Source organism: Miniopterus schreibersii (genome assembly GCF_964146895.1).
Source record: "Miniopterus schreibersii genome assembly, chromosome: 6".
Classification (NCBI taxonomy): domain Eukaryota; kingdom Metazoa; phylum Chordata; class Mammalia; order Chiroptera; family Miniopteridae; genus Miniopterus; species Miniopterus schreibersii.
In genome coordinates, this window is record NC_138107.1 from 19,384,913 (window position 1) to 19,402,120 (window position 17,208).

General features: G+C 50.5%; 1 protein-coding gene across 8 annotated transcripts in view; it reads left to right on the plus strand.

The window, feature by feature from the left end:
* The first annotated feature begins 961 nt into the window (after positions 1–961).
* Positions 962–17,208, plus strand: part of TFAP2B (transcription factor AP-2 beta) — a 29,323-nt gene continuing 13,076 nt past the window's right edge. For 4 of the 8 annotated variants that reach the window (XR_013999038.1, XR_013999039.1, XM_081140552.1 and 1 more), the window contains exons 1-4: positions 1,189–1,527; positions 4,711–4,737; positions 5,968–6,426; positions 11,156–11,216. Coding sequence is in view for 6 of the 8 variants with exons in the window: in XM_081140552.1 (XP_080996678.1) it covers positions 1,447–1,527; positions 4,711–4,737; positions 5,968–6,426; positions 11,156–11,216 (628 nt within the window). In the remaining 2 variants the exon portion in view is untranslated. The other 4 variants (XM_081140550.1, XM_081140551.1, XM_081140554.1 and 1 more) reach the window with 4 other exon arrangements.

Genomic DNA, 17,208 nt, shown 5'->3' on the forward strand with positions numbered 1-17,208 from the left:
TTTGTTGTCTGCCCCTGGGGCAGAGAGCCTGCACCGGCCTTCCCTTCTGGCTGTGGGGATCCTCCGGCACCCCTGAAAAGGAATAGAAAAAAAATAGAGAGGGTGGGGGAAAAGGGGAAAGAGGTGAATATTCTGATGAAATTCAGAAACCCTGTGCCTTCGAGGGCACCCATTTTCGAGGTTTGGTTAACTTCGTTCTTGATCTTAAGTTTTCTGTGTTTGTGGGGTTTTTTTAAACTATACAAATCACCTTACTGCGGAAAAAATACTCTCAAAACAAACAAACCAACCCTTACAAATCCCCAAATAGCTTCACTATGTCCTTAAAGATTATTCTGCTCAAACCTTCCAAGGGTTTAGGCAACTGCTTCTTGATATTCCATGGTTGAAACCACTTAAAAGTTAGTTCCAGAGAACAGAGGTAGATATAAAATGTGCTGTGTATCTGCAAAAGGGCACCCAGTTCACTCATTGTGTAGAAGGGTGTGTGAGCCTGTGTTGCTCCCAACATCTGAAAAAAGAAAACAGAAAAAAAGAAGAAAAACTTCATAAAATGGAGACTCCAGCCAAGAAAAAAAATGGCACATGCAACCTCTCCAAAACACGTACAAACAACCCCTAAAATGACAAACGGCACAGACCGAGGTTTTCATATGGTCTTTAAGTGATCGAATGTGTTGGTGAAAATGACCCGAAAATATTAGACATGGTCACTGTGGTGAGCTGGCTTTTTGTTCTGCAGTGACACAGAGGTACAGTTTGGGGGGGGAAAAAAAAAAAAAGTTGTGTAGCCATCAACCCAGAGATCACCCTTAAAAAATCCCCAAATCCAGCTTTCAAAACACCCTCCCGCTGACCACACCTGAACAGCAGCTTTTGTGTTTAAAAAAAAAACCAAAACAACACACCTCAGTAAATGGTCTCCCTTTTAAAACCCAGATAGAAAACGGGGGGACTGTTGGGGGCCCCTCGCTTCTCGTTATGAATGTTAAAAGACGCGAGTCGGTGGCTACAATGATTCATCGTTTTCTACATCGAGGTTTTTAAATGTGTGTATTTGTGGGACTCGCAGGCAACCACCCTCTCTCCTCCTCTCAGGGCTTGTGCAGAGTCCGCAGACTGCCTGGCCCAGGGGTGCTTATGTAACTAAACGTGGGTCTCTGGGTGTAAATACGTGTTTGCGATTTTTTATCATATATATGTCTGTGGGTTGCATCTAACTCCCGCGTGCGCGCGTGTGAGTGCGTGTGTGTGTGTGAGTGTGTGTGTGTTCACGCTTTCTCTCTCTGCCCAGCCTTACTTCCCCAGCCTATTGTTTGAGACAACAGATATAAGTTGCGATGGGAGAGGAGCGTCGGATTTGGTGTGTACCCCCCATTTCCAATTATAGATGGATCATTACAGACAGCGGAGCCCTGAGAAGCCAGACATCTGCTCCTCACATGAATGCACTCACCTCCTAGAGACCAGGCTGCCATCATGCTCTGGAAGCTCGTGGAAAATGTCAAGTACGAAGATATCTACGAGGTGAGCGGGCACCCCGGGTGCATCTGAGCGTGTTTTTGCAGATAGAGAATTTGAGCTTCTTGAGACCCCGACCGATCCCTCTTTTTTTTTTTTAAAGCTATTTACTGGCAGGTTTCCGGGCGGTTTTCTCTCCGCTTTTCCCTAACTTTGGGGAGACGCCGCTCTTCTGAAAAGGGACTTGAAGGTGGGGATCTGGCTCACTTAGAAGATTTCTCTTTTTTTCTCTGATTTTTCTTTCTCTCGCCTTCGCCGACCGCCCCCCCACCCCCAGCCCGCGCGCGCCCCGCGCTCCGACCGGGAAGGTGCGCGGAGCCCGCCGCCCGCTGCGGGCAGGGGCGCGGGTCGGGGCGCGGGGGAGAGTCGGGTGTTCAAGCCCCGTCCGCAGCACGCTCGGGCTCCTAGTTTTTATTTTCAATAAAATTCTGAAACCGACGACAAACGGACCCAAAGAGAAGACGGAAACTTAGAAGGAGGGAGGTAGACAGACGGGTGTGGGCAGAGCCCAAGCCCAGGAGTCCTCGCAGTTTTGGGTTTTTTGTTTTGTTTTGTTTTTTTCCTTTCTTTCTCTTTTCCTGGGCTTTCCTTCTCTGAGGGTCAGAGCGTCCAAACCACCCCACGTTTGGGCGTTTTGGGCGGATGTGTGGCTCCCCGTGCAGTGCGCGCGGTTCGCTGGCGCAACTCTCCCGCCGGCTGGAGAAGTTGCCCGCAGCCCGGGGCGCCGGCAGCCGCGGGGCCCGGCCGCGCCCGGACGCGCTCTCCCTCGGGCGCCCTCGCCCTCTCCGTCTCCCCCGGGTGCCCTCTCCGTCTCCCTCGGGTGCCCTCGCCCTCTCCGTCTCCCCCGGGTGCCCTCTCCGTCTCCCTCGGGCGCCCTCGCCCTCTCCGTCTCCCTCGGGTGCCCTCGCCCTCTCGGTCTCCCTCTCCCGCGCCGAGCGACGCGGTGGCCGGGCGGCTCCAGGGCCGGGCGGGGCGCGGGGCGCGGGGCTCGCGGCGGGACGGGGGAGGAACCGCGGGCGGCGACCCTCGGAGACGCGCTACCCGAGCGGGTTGGCCTCGGAGACCCCAAATTAGGTGCAAGGGGAAGGGCGGGGGGGGGGAGCGAAGACTTCGGAGGGGAAGTCGAGGGAGGGAAGAAAGAAAAGCCTGGAGAAAGGCGGAGAGGAGTTGGAGCTGGGGGAGGTGGGAGCCGGAGACCCGGCCGGGAGGCTGCGGCGCGGGCGCGGAGGGCGGGCGGGCGGCGGGGAGGCCGAGGGCGCTGCGGGGCCGCAAGAAGCGGTTGCGGTCGGACGCACAGAGCCCCCCCCCCCGCCCCCCGTAACCAGAGGGGGAAACGCGACCCCGCTGCTCCCGACCACTCGGGGAGCCCGGCCCGAGCCGCGCGCGGACACTGGGAACCCGCCGCGCCCAACAGGGGCCGCGAGCTCCGCCCGACGCCGCGGGCCGCGTCCTGCGCGAGAGAGGGGCCCGCCCGCCGCGCCCCAGCTCTGCCCTGCCCTGAATCCTAATTTTGGGGTGAGAGAGAGGGGGGGGACTCTTTCTGAGGACGATAGGAGACGCTTGGGGCTTTCCTGTCCTCGCTGCGGTTCTGTGTTGACCGTGACCGAGGGCCTCGCCTGCGCCCGCGGAGTCGTGGGCTCGGCCTCCGGTTCTCCCCGGGCGGGAGGCCCGCGAGGCCGGAGACGCCGGGGCGAGAACACGCGCGGCCGAGGGCCTGGCGCGAGCGGGAAGGGGCCGCGGCGGGCGCCGCGCGGGCGCGCAGAGGGGCGCGGGTGGGCCCCAGAAGTAAGCGGGTGTCACCCGTTGTTCGAGTATGAAAGATATAAGCCGGCTGAGTGGGGGGGGGGGGAGAAGAAAGGGGGGAGGGCGGGAGGAAGAGGAAGGGGTGGAGTGGAAGAGGGGTCGAGAATAAAGGGGGGGCGAGCGCAGAGAGGCAGGGAAACGGAGACCCGAGGCCGCGGGTGAAGTCCCAGCTGCCTGCATTTTGTGCTCAAAAAAAAAAAAAAAAACCCAAACAAACAAAAACACAAAAACCACAGGCGACCCCGCAGCCCGCGGTGGAAGGAGCCTATTTAAGTCGGGAGGAAGGTTGAACTTTAACAGAAACGGCAGTCGAGCCAGTCGAACGGGTTCCTGAAACATCCGAAAGGTTTTCTGTTGCCCCTGGCTTTTGCCTGGAAAGGAGAAGTTTAGTGAATCTGAAGATTGATTGCATATAATTTTAAATTGAGGTTAAAAAAAAAAAAATCACAGACTGTGTGAGCCTTAAGGAGGGGGGAGGCTGCTCAGGCGACGAAAGACCCCCCCCCCTCTGTCCTGCAAGACGCGAGCAGAGCCTCCGACGCGCGGCGAGGGCCCGCAAACCGCCGCCGAGCGCGGGGCGCGCCGGCTCACTCCCCGCTCCCCTCGGGGAGACGAGGCCGCGCCTCTCTATTTTATAATGACGGTGATGATGATGATTTTTAATCTGCACACAAAGCACCCAGGGCGATCAGTTCTTCCCACCAGGAAGGTCCCTCCCCAGGAGCAGGGGGCCCCGACGCCCAAGCCCCCCGCTCGCTGCCGCGTCCGAGGCACCGGAGGCCGCTAGACGCGCGTCCCCAGCTCCGCTCCTTGAAGTTCTGCCTCTTTCCTGCTAAACTTTTCCCCCCCCAGCCTGCCTTTGCCAGCCCCCCTCGTCTGATTACATCTAGTAATTCTCCACTGAATGAACGTCATTTACAATAGTCGGGGAGCTCTGCGCGGGCTGCTGCTTCACGCTCCATTTGTCCGCCATTCTCCCTTTAAAGTGCTCGTGTAATATTAATAGTCATGAATATCAATTATTATGAGGCGGTGTAGGCAAGCGGAGGGAGGAAGGGGCGCCCCAGCAGTCTGAGCCCAGCTTCGGGTGGAAGAGGAGCGCTTCTGGAGCCCCGGAGAGCAGAGCAGAAGGAAAAGAGGGACAGCGGGGGACCCATGAGCGGCTGCGCGTGTGACAGGCAGCGCCAGCCTCGTTTGGGGGGGGGGGGATTTTATTTTTTTATTTTTTTATTTTTTGGATGGCTTGTCCTGGAAACACCTCCAGCTCGGCTTCTGTGTCCAGCTTATTTCTCTGCTGGACTCCTTGATTTTTTTTATTTTTTTTTTTGATTTTTTTTTTTGAAATCATTGTTTGATTTTGAGCAGTAACCAGGCTTTTTTTTCCAGATGTTAGTCCACACTTATTCATCCATGGTGAGTTTGGATTCATGTTGTACCAGAATTGCATGCTCCCTCCTCTCACTGTCTCTCTCTCTCTCCCTGTCTCTCCGTCTCCGTGAGTGTGTGTGTGTGTGTCTCACTCTCTCTGTCTCTGTCTTCCTCCGAGCGCCTTTGGCTTGGTAATTTAGCACCATAATTGGACGAGCCTGCAGCTGCTTCTCTCTGCATTGTGTGTTCTCCCTCTGAGCTCCTGGAGTCAGCTGGGGAGGGGGGGAAGCCAAAGAGAAAACTTTTTATTTGCCACTGCAGTTTGGAAATTTAGGTGGCTATGGGGACTTCATCGTGGCATTTCCACAGAGGAGAGGGAGAAACTTAAACACCCCCCTCACACACACACACACACACACACACACCACCTCCTTTCTGTCACTTCGTGTGCCACTCCAGGTAGGACCAGGAGGGAGCTGCCTGGGCTTCCTCTCCCGGGCCCTCCGACCTCAGGTCCTTCAGTCTCCCACCCTGGACTATATGCTAGCATTAGGTATAGAAAAGCAACCTTAGGAATAACTCCTTCGAACCACAACTCAACTGAACGTGTGTGGGCTTCGGGTATGCTTTCCAGTGAGACCCATTTCAGCCAAACAGCGTTTAAACGAATCCCTCTTGGGGCGGGACGGGTGGCTGGGACCGCAGATCCCGCAGGTCCCGCAGGTCCCTGGGACCTCCTGGATGTAGCAGGTCGTGCCAGGAGCTCCTGGGCCGCCCCCTGGGCGCCCGGGGAGGGAAGAAGTTGGGTTTGAACCGGAGGAGCCGCACCGCTGATGGCGTGAAGTTCTGCGTGTTATGCTTGGGAACTCGGGCAGAGTGAGGAGGGACCGTTTAAAACACCCGGGAGAGCAGCGGCTCTGTGTCAGGCTGCTGTGTTTACACTCAGGGAATTTAGAATCGCCCTCCACACACACACACACGCACACGCGCCCTGGTCGCCGGCTCTGCAGTCCCAGGTGGCCGTTCAGAGGTCGGGTATGCGGGTGATCCCGTCCCTGTGCCCCCCAAGCCTTGCGTTTGGAATGGCTGGAAATCATTTGCCCTCTGGGTCCGCCGGGCAGGAGAAGTTTCCGGCTCTTGCTCGCCCTGCCCCGGGAAGAACGCAGCGAGGCCGGGCTTCTCCAGTTGTCGCTTGTATTTTTTTTTCCCCTTTCCCTTCCCCTGCTCTGTCTCCCCGTCTCTCTCCCTCTCTGCCCCCCTTCTCTCCGCTCCCAGGACCGGCACGATGGCGTCCCCAGCCACAGCTCTCGGCTCTCGCAGCTGGGCTCGGTGTCGCAGGGGCCCTACTCGAGCGCCCCGCCGCTGTCCCACACCCCGTCGTCCGACTTCCAGCCGCCCTACTTCCCGCCCCCCTACCAGCCGCTGCCCTACCACCAGAGCCAGGACCCCTACTCCCACGTCAACGACCCCTACTCCCTGAACCCGCTGCACCAGCCCCAGCAGCACCCCTGGGGGCAACGGCAGCGCCAAGAAGTGGGTTCCGAAGCCGGCTCGCTCCTGCCGCAGCCTCGGGCCGCCCTGCCGCAGCTCTCGGGCCTCGACCCCCGACGGGACTACCACTCGGTCCGCCGGCCCGACGTGCTCCTGCATTCGGCGCATCACGGCCTGGACGCGGCCATGGGGGACAGCCTGTCGCTGCACGGCCTGGGCCACCCCGGCATGGAAGACGTCCAGGTAACCGCCACCGACCGACCAACCGCAAACAGGCGCCAGCGGCCTGAGGAGCGAGGCCCCGGGAGGGCGCCGGGTGGGGCCGCGCGGTCTCCGTCGGGGGGCCGCTTCCAGCCTCGGCGCAGGACCCGCTGGGCGCAGCCTGTGGAGCTGTGTCTGTGTGCGGCCCTGTGGTGGCGATTTCTGCAGGTCCTGTCGGTGATGAAGGGAGAGCCTCTAGATAGGAAATCCTGAAGGGGGGGAATCTGTGTGTGTAGTGGGATAATTTAGGACCATCAGGATCAGGGCTAGATGTTCTCGTCTGGCCTTACCTACCCGCGCCTTCCTATTTTCTTGTGTTGTGCCTGAGAAAGCTGGGGACCCTTCCCCACGCATGCCGCCCCCCAGGCCCCTTGCACGTCCCATAGTGGGCCTGGCCGGGTGGCCTGGCAGGTGAAGACCAGGCTGCCTAAGAGCTGGGGCTGGTGCATGATTCCCGCTGGGCTCCAGAGGTTCCTGCTGGATTTGCAAAGGCTCGGTTAAGCGTGACACTGCACATTGGAAGGAAACCATGTGCTGCGTCTGTCCAAGCCAGGTATTACTTTGAATGTCCCATAACTTGCAGGGTCCTTTTCCGGGATCATTGAATTCCAGAATCATCCCCCGCACACACACCAGAAATGGAATATTTGTGCGGAGAGACCCGCCAATTCTGTTTGGGAGTCCACGAGGACAACTGGCGCTTCAGAAATTCTGGCCCACCTTTTGGTCGGCTAAAGGGTTGTGAAGCAGTACTCTTTACATCCCTCGCCAGTCCTTCCCCCCCGTCCATACTCTCTCCTCGTGCCCGACGCCACCATCCCAGCGGAAAGGCATCCCGTGTTTTTATTTCTTAAAACAAAAGGCTCCAAACACTCCCCCTACCCACGCACTATCCCGTCTGCAGCCTACACAATGGGGCCTGATTTGGTCGAGAAGGCTTGATTAAACTAAACAAAGAAACATCAAAGAAACGCTTTCTAAAACCCTGCCTGGGTGACTCTAAGCGGGTCTCCTTTTGCTCCTTAGTGTAAGTAGTCTCCAGAAAATATAAATACTGTATGACTGAAAGGCATTTCATTGACACTTTGGTCTCGCTGGCATAGCTGTAGCCTGTATGCATCATGTTAGACATACCTCCGAGGCCAACCAAACTGAGATGGGAGAGGGAAAGGGGCACAGGTCCTGCTCTACTTGGGTGGAAAAAAAATGTATGTTGAACAAGTTAAAATGGGGTGTCAGCATCCAATGCTGTCTGTGGGTCGTCTGCGGTGGTTTATTGTTTGGAAGGAAATTCAGTTATTTATTATTTCCAAAAATGACAGCATCACCTGATTTGTGGCTGAATTTAGCCACAGTAATAAGAATGATAGTTTTGTTGATTTAACCGAGCTTGACTGTCCCTTGTCTGGAGATAACGCTCATTTCAAAATATCATGTGAGAAAAGGAACATTTGATAGTTGTGGGTTTTTTAAATGCATTGGGGTAATATGTGTCTGTGTGTGGGGTGGGGAGTTTTTAAATTAACCTTTCTGAGTACGGTTCAAAGTGCTGAATAATGAAAGTGGATCAGCTCATCACCATTGCTGTTGGCAAGGCTGACACTGGCTGTCACCTCACCCCCACCCTGCTGGCCGAGTGGCTCAGGTGGGTGACCTAACACAGGAGTTTCCCCCAAAGAGGGAATGGGTTTATTTGGTTTTAGATTTTTTTTGTGTGTGTGTAAAGATAGAATTGTGTGGAGTTTTGAGTGTTTGGCAAAGGGCGAGAGAAAAGCAGGGCCAGGTCTGTGCATTTGAGAGAACACCCCTGTGAAAGCGGGGTGCAGAGGGTCCAGTTGCTGTGGGCAGGAGCAAGGCTGCAGGGGTGAAGAGAGCTCAGAGGGAGAAGGTGCAGGCCGGGGCCTCGCATGCTCCCCGCCTCCCCCCACCTCTGCCAGGTTCCTTCCCCAGAAGCATCCCAGCCATTGGGCCTGCTAAGTGGGGAGGCCCCCCGGGCTTTTTCTTGATGACCCCCCGTGTTAAGGGTCGCAGGGGATACACCTCCGTTCCTTTCCCAGATCTCGCCAAGGTGTGCTTCGGTTGACACAGAACAGGTGACAAAGAAAGACAGGGGAGAGGAGAGATGTGTCTAGGACCAGAGCCCGAATCCAGAGGTTCCACTTCCGACTTGGGGATCTGGAGCTCAGAGGCTAAAGTGACAGGAACCTGTCGGGGTTTTTAATGTTCCCTGCAGCTATGGAATGTGTCGGCTGCACTGGCTGGGTCTTTAAAAGGGACCAGAGAGTGCCTAGGCCTGGACCTTAGTCACTTGTTCGGTCTGAAGGGCCTAGTGTGTGTTCCAATCCCCTCTGTCCCCACTCCAGCCGCCAACCAGACAGATCCCGAGGGTGCTGCCCTGTTCACAACGAGGGGCACTCACCTGGTGGAGGGTTGGGGGACGGTTGTGTCACACACACACACACACACACACGCACACGCATGGCCACCACCCCAACCGTGAGAGAAGAGAGCTAATTAACCAAATGCTTCTAATATTTTTTTTAAATGAAACTATAAAACCCTGTCAATTTCTATTTCAATTTACTCACAGGGGCTATTAAACTAGCAAATCGCTGTTTGGGTTCTGGGTATGCTACATTTCACCCATGGTGTGTGTGTGTGTGTGTGTGTGTGTGTGTGTGTGATGGGGGGAGGGACAGCGTTTAAAAAAAAACAAACAGAAAAACAGCCCCAGGAAGAAAGAGGGGCTGAGATGACACCTAGTTTGGAGTTTGTGCAGTTACCAGGAAAACCTCCCCTCTCCTCGCAGTCTTTGCGCGCTAACCTCGCATCGCCTCTGCCACCCACGAGGGTAAACACGAGGGAGGCTGAGCCGAAGCTCCCGGCGCGCGCACGGGCGCGCACGCTCCCACGCACCCTCGTGTCTTACAGCAACCCCCGGTATCACTTTTAACTAAAGAAGTCTAGTAATTACGAGTCTGAGTTGTTTTTCCGCGCTTCCGCATGCAGTCCTAATTAAATCTTTACGATCCTCCCTGTGACGATTAAGCGCCAGCATGCTGCGTGAATATCCTGTACGAAAACCCAGCAGGCGGCCGTAATTAGATAGAAAATCAGACAAGAGCCTTCTCATTAACTACCACAACCACCCCCGTCGCTGGCGAGGCGCGCACGCGGCTTTACGCACCGACGCGAGGGCCAGGCGAGGGCTGGGGCGCCCGGCCCCGCCGCGAGCGCGCGGGTCTGCCCGCCCACGGGCGCAGGCGACCGCTCTTGTCCCGCGTGGACACGTCGCCCCTGCAGACACGTGAGCGTAGTGGGCCCTGAGTCGCGCGTGCGCGCCTGGTGGGGTCTCCTGGGGAGTTTCGAACAAGTCACAATTCGTCAATTCGTCTTTTTTTTTTTTTTTTTAAAGGCTTTTGACTGTTTCTTGAGCTGTACGTGGCATGTCGCAACATGGAAAACGGTTCTTCCTGAGAATAACAATTTTCCTCATCTTTCTGAGCACAGAGGAGTCACTATTAAGGACCCAAAGAAACAGATTAATAGGCCCCTCCGTAATTAGATCATCTCGTTTCTAACATGCTGCTTGTTTGGGGGAGACAGTCTCCTCCTGTGATGAGCACACCTTGTCTGGGGATGCGGCATGAGTGGGTGGGAGGTGCTTGAAAAAAAAAAGCACACCTGGCTCTCAAGCCCTTTGCTTTTTACTTCTCTGGACAGTGGGTGACAGATTGGTCCAAACTTGGGTTTCTGTGGATCAAGGAAAGCAGCTGTAGATTTGAGAAGGACCCAGCATTTATTTTCCTTGCTGGGGGTAGGGGAAGGGAATCCAGTGCTTTTGGAGGCCCTGGGATGCACAGCCAGACAGTAAGGAACTCATTCCAACAGCTATTTCCCTTCAGAAGTGCTGCCAACACCCAGGGTGGAAACTTTCCTTCTGAGGGATGAGACTGTGGCACAGAAGATGAATGCTCTAGCCAATACCTAGGCGTTGACTGGGAGCATCCGGGCCTCTGTGTGTGTCTGTATGTGTGTAGTTACTGCCTTCCTAACAGGTGTGCTTCTTGCTGGGAAGCGGCCGCAGCAGGGGTGGGAGGGGGGAGCAAATTGTGCAGGTTCCTCGGAGGGACCGTTGTGCACCAAGAAGTTCATAGCGCGCAGGGGTGTGTGTGGACTGCAGCGGGTGTGCGGTCCCGGCGGCTTGCAAACGTGTTCCTATGTGTTGCTGTTTGCATTCCATTCCAAATTGCTCAGACTTTAATTAAAATCCCATAATGTAAACTATTATGTATTTGTAAAATGACTCTGGAGTTAAGATGCACTGGGATAGATTAGAAAACTGAAATTGCTCTTACTAATATTGGTGGAGATCTTTCAGCCGTTGCCAAATTTTCACAATTCATAAGAGCAAATAATATAAAAGTTTATATGTCTATGTAATATCTGTGTTTAATAATCACTAAACCAATTCTGCATCCCAGATGTCTCTCCCAGTTTCCTTTTCCCTCTTCTTTCATTGGAAGAATGTATAATTTGGGTGAATTTCATCTCTATGTCGATTTGGAGATAATAATGATAATAATAAAACCTCCCTTTGTGAATTAATATAAATGGAAATAACAGAAACTCCAGTTTGGAATGACATGATTTATGTGTGCGATTCTTTCATATCCAGTCAATTTGAATAGTGATGTTTTTATATTCACAGTCAGTTGAAGATGCCAATAACAGCGGCATGAATCTATTGGACCAGTCTGTCATAAAAAAAGGTATGGATTACTCCCCCCCAAAAGTAAACAAAGTTTTCCTGTGCATTCATGTCTTTACGATGAGTTTCCACTCTGGGGGAATTCATTATTTTATAAGATGCAAATGTTTGTTCACAATTATCGAACAGCGGCTGTCAGGGTGAAAGGGCATGTCGGGGAAGAGGAAATGGGGAGGGAGGAAGAAAACCGCAGGCCGAACCCGGACCAGAGAGACTGGGGGCAGAGACTAGTGCCTTTTTTTCGCATGGTGCGTTTGGTAGCAATTCTAGATACTATCTTAAATAACTGAGCTACCATCACGTGTGGAACTAGCTGGGAAACCCTGCTTTCAAAATGTACTATGTAATTATTTCATTGATAACTGGAGTTTGCCGAACTAAACCTTATGTCATTGAGACAGTTCCTGCTCTGCTTGTTTTTGTATTTGACTTTTTGGTGGTAATTTTGTTCCCAGGACCCTGTGTTTTATGAGTTGTTTCTTATTTTTTTTAATTGTGCCAAATGTGTTGCTAAATATGCGCATCCCGAGAAGCTGGGGAAGCCTATGCACATTTCTAAATCTTCCTACATACGCCTTCGTGATTTAGTGCTACTGTGGAATCACCCCATACTGTTAAAGGGCATGTGATATTAACAAATGTTTGCAGTCTCTTGTACAGCTGTAAGCAAAATAATTAACTAATTAAACTAATTAAATGTAATTACAATAACTCATTTCGGGCGTATTGCAGCTGCTTAATTTTTCCCCCCTCTTCTCTGACAGTCACTGAGAGAATGCCTGGCGATTAGTGCGGCTGTCAAAAGGCCCGGATGTCACTCACATGCCACAAATTTAGGAGCTTGAATGTGTAAACAGAACAATCTTTAATTATCACAAGAACTGGTGTTTGGAGAAACAATTTTAACTACAGTAACCCTTTCTTCTCTATGCTGGAGAAGGCCCGTCCTTGTTTGGTGTCAACAATCCCTAGCTGCAGTCATTTATGATTCATTGGAGCCACATGACTTGCACAAAAACAATGAAAAGAAAAGATGTTTTGGAAAATAATCCAGAGTCAGACTGGTATAGTAGGAGGGTTGTGAAGTAAGGATTCCAAAAAGGGTGAGATATTCTCTATTTTCTTCTGTTACAAAGGCAGAGAAAGTAGCTCTGAGAGATGGGAGCTGGGAAGTGGAAGCTGTACTGAAAATGATGCCATTTGGTTTTGGAATCTAGTATCTGAAGAGTAGTGCGGTTTGGGGCAAAACTATTTAATTGTCGCTTCACACATCTCTCCCTCTCTTCTTTAGATAGTATCGTTTCTTCAGATTTTAATGCCAGCTGTTGGGTGTGCTCGGTGTCTCTTGGTGTTTAGATTTGCAACTGTGCTGACAGCTCACTTTCACCATTTCCTCTTGGGTCTTCTCTTTTGGTTAATTGCTGGTTAATGGGGGAATGGGGTGGGCGGGGGAGGCAATTCTTCACTGGCTGCTTTTATTTCTTTTTTGTTTTAGTTCCCCCTCCGTTTTCATGGAAAGCTAGAACTCCTTAGCTCAGATTCTATATCCTAGGAACAGCATTTGGGCTGGCGGTGGGACATGCCCAACCGATGACCAATCAGAAATGTCGTTAATAGCCAGGCCAATAAAAATATTTGGAACTCAGCTTGCCTAACCAAAGGGAGCTGAAAGTATTCTTACCTGTGTAATGCTTTCCTTTCAGGGCTTGGATATGTTTGTCAGCAGGATGTGGAGATTTATGTGTAAAGGTGTCTGCGGGAATAGGGAAAGGAGGCTATTGACTGAAGTTACTGGTTTTGTGTTGGAAACATGCAGTACTTGTTATGGGCCCAAAAGCTTTTCTTTTTCTTTTTTTTTTTATTGTGTAGCTTAAAACATCTAAGTGGCACCCTTGTGGCATCACTCATTGATTTAGGGGGTGTGTATTATGAATATGAAATGCTAGGTCAACTCCATTATTTAATATTTTAGGTATTTGCTTCATTACATGGAGAAAAGATCTTAATATCATATTTTTATCTTTAGAGCCACAGGCAAAATAGGAATAAGTGGTTGATTTATTTTTCTAGATTACTGTGAACCTGTTAAAATAAGGTTATGGGTTCATCAGCTCCTTCTCTGCTCTCTGATCTCCCACCTTCGACCCTCCCCCCAGCTTTACGAGGGATGCCTCCAAAAGATTAATTTCATAAAAGAGGAGGTGAGAAAGTTTTCTGAACGACATATTCTAAATTTCAACAACTGGCAGGGGACTCCATTATAATTTATTTTCTAATCGTCTTTTAAAGAGATTTTAAAAATTCTACCTTGTTAATAAAAGTATCCCAATTGGCCCAGGTTTGGGTGTCTCTGCCTCTGTTTATGAAGCTAGAAAATTTAGGCATGAAGGATCTCCCCTCCCTACCTACCTCTCTCTCTCTCTCTCTCATGGAAGCCACCCCACTTCTAAAATTTAACCAGTCCAGTTTTTCAGCCGTGTTGATATCACTCCCTAGATTATAGGCTAGCTCTCTTGTTATGTTTGCTATCTGGGCTTAGCTGACATTTCTGAAGTAATTTAGTTAAGAGGAAATGAGTTGTTCCCAGTAGAGAGAGCAAACGAGTGGAGTGAAGGTAGCCAGCGTGATAAATGGCTCTTTCATTTGAGGATCTCCAGAGCTCGTTTACGGCTAATTTTCTGTATTGGCCCCCTTTGAGCTATTAATGCAATCGGCAGGGACCGTGGCCCCTCTCCTCTTAGCTGCCCCATTAGAGCTCCCATTAAGCTGCCAAGTTTCAGAGTCTCAACTCCATGGCAGGAGTGGGGGTGAATAATGAAGGTGCTTTTTAAACTCTCCTAATCTAAACCGGCAGAGGGTGGTTAATACGATTTGAAGGGGGCTGGTCAATGAGCAATCAATAAAGTAATAATGAGAAGGATTCGGTACATTAACAGTCTAAAAATCCAACGAGACATTAAAAAATCATTCTTAACTCTCAGTTCCATTAAGATTGGGAATCTGGGCTGGTTGGGGGTGGGGAGATGGTGCCCAGCTAATATCATGATCACTGCCAACATCCTCCAGATACCTTAAAAAAAAAAAAAAAATCTCACCTAGGCTTTAAGAAAAAGTTTTTGGTGCAGTTGGAGGCCAATATGCAATTGGTTTCACACCTTAGGCATCAGAAAAAATGCTGGGATTTCTTGGAAAGGATAGCGTGGCTGGAGTCCAAGGTCCAAATGTTGTGACTGTGGGGCATTTTCGTTGGTCTTAGGGATATCCTGTTTGGTTAGTTTCAGTTCAACCTCCATTCTCTCCCTTTTTCCCCGTTAGTTCTGGCCCCTTCCCCACATAAACACTTTGACTGGTGTGGATTTTCTTTTGGGTGGGGGAGAGTAAAGAATTTGCCAGTTGCAATTACCGTGGGTTCTGCTGGGATTCTCCTGACTTAATAGGCATAAACCACCCAGAGTCCGTCAGTGCCTCTGAAAGGGTAGGAGTCTCCTCTTAAACGAAGAGGTTTGCCTTTCCAGAGCTGATCTGGATCCCCCAAAATATGGATTCAAGTGGGAACTCTGAGAGACACTCCAGCCAAACAGGGAGTCATCAGAGTTCATAGAATTTCAAAGCTGGAAAGTTAGATGCTCTTCAGCACACCCACCACCCACAGCGTGGGAACTCAGAGAGGAGGTAAATGACTTTCTCAAGGTCCCACAAGGCGAGTGAGCGATGAGACCCAACTCAGTTTCCAGCCTCAGACTTTGTCCGGAAAGGATGCCAACGCTGGATGTTTGAGGCTTTTTTATGTTCCAACTTTCTTTGTGGGAACCCTTTTATTTTTCTTTCCAGGATTTCAGTACTCTTTTTTCTTTTACACTTGTTATATATACATTTGGAATAAAATTTAGCCCTCGGGTAGATGAAAAGCGACGCAAGTGTAAGGAAAGGAGTGCTCTGCTGGTGAGAAGTAATTATTTCAAGCAATGCTCAACCTCTTGTGAGGCTTCCTGGTACAGTTTACATATTTAAGTCCACGTACCTTTCAGAAGGACTTAACCCTTGAATCTATTTCTCCCCTTCAGATTCACGGAGGGTCTCTTTCCAGGCAAACACATAGATCTCAAAGCCACAACTGCACTTAAGTTTAAGGAATGCAGATTAAGAGCTTGCCCTGTTAACATTCTGGTTCTCTATAGTCCACGAATACATAATATTTTCTCTAATCAGCTTTCCCTCCTCTTTCTTCAATAAAACTCCAGTCCTTGTAATGAAAAATTGCTGAGTTTTTAAACCTTTCCCTTCTCCCTAAAATAATTCGAAGGAAAAGGGAGGAGGGGAGCAGGTTCTGAGGGTGTACCCTCCAGAATTTGGCCAGGCTATCCAACTGAAAACTGAAGAGAGAGAAAGAAAAAAAAAACAACAAAAAAAACCCGAAACAAAACAGTTTTAATGTATGCACAGAAAATTGTAAACATGTAAAGAACCGAAAGCTTCACGCTGAGTTTTGCTATGCTCCATTTCCCCACCATTTCCTGCTGTCGCTTTAAAGCGATCTTAGTTGTCTCTGGGTTCCGTGAGCAGGAACAGTGTACTCATAATTACTAACAAATCAACCGGGCCCTGTTGCTCTCTGGGCTTACGGATAAACTGGAGGAAAGCAGAAGGGAAAAGACCAAGAATAAAATATAGGGTTAATCAGCTGAGCTAAGCAGGTGTGGGAGGGGAGGGGAGGGGAGGGGAGATGGTGCCAGTGCTACGGGCTTGAAGGGACTTGAAGGGACGTTGGGACCAGAAATGTGTCGGCTCTACTCGAGGGGACCAATGCTAAGGTCAGGGTGGACAAGAGGTTTATAACCCGAGGATGAGAAAAATAGAGGATAGAAATAGGATTGATACTTACATTTAGAAATGGAAATATCCGAAGCATGTCTGTTCAAATAGTTGTCTGTGGGTAAAGAAACAAACAAAAACAAAAACAACAAAAAACTCCCCCCCCCCTGCAGTGTGCTGACAGAAGCTGACTGGATTGGTGATATTTAGGTGATAATGTAAATGCAGAGAGGAAGGTACAGCCCTCGGGAGGGAGCAATATACATTCCCCAAAGGAAATAGCTCTTGTCAGGTAAATCAGGCAATTAACAATAGTGAAATTAGAGGGCAGGTTATAAAGTGTCTCTGAAGGCCTGGCTCTTTAAGAGATTTGGCATCTGGGACTGTGAGAAGCAGGTAAAATTCCAGTCCTCAGGAGATAATCGTTTATCTGGGAACTAGGAAATGCACTTACTATTTTTAGCTTCGTGGGGTTTCTTCTGTGAAAATATTCTAAGTAGTATTTAAATATAAAAATGTTGCTGAGCATCAAGTATGAGATCTGTATACAGCTTATTTCTATAGTTCATACCATGTTAAAGTACCAAGGTCCATCTATGTATGGGGGGGGCAGTTTTCCAAGGTTATCTAATGTCGGTTCTCATGATTGTAAATTATTTGTTTATAGTGCTTGAATATGAATCTGACATAGGGGAATTAGAACCGCTGTGAGGAATAGCATAGGTTAAAACAGAGGTGGACGCTGCATAAGAGAATTAAGTGATAGATGTCCCCAGCCCAGTCTCTGTCTATTAAGTGAACTTAACTCCATATTTTACTCAAATTTAATTAAGACTCACACTTCAACTTTTCATTGGTTCACTCTCAAATGGGAGGCAGTTTCCCCCATGGGAACATGGTGATGAGATGAGAAAGCAAACCCCTGTAAGTCACCACCACCGTGACCACGTCAGTGCACAAGATCCACTGTGTTCCCTAACATCACCAGTCTGCCCTGGGGTAAGGTCTAGGACTCCGTGGACAGAGCCAGAGATCCAAAAACATCTGCTAAGAAGCCGCAAAAGGGAGTGCTTTGGTCCCCACCCCCACTCCCTAGGAAAGCCCTTTCCCACTAGGTCTTTGTAGAGGGCTGAATTCAATTCTTGGTAAATGAAAGATTTGGGACCTAACTGGCTCTTAGG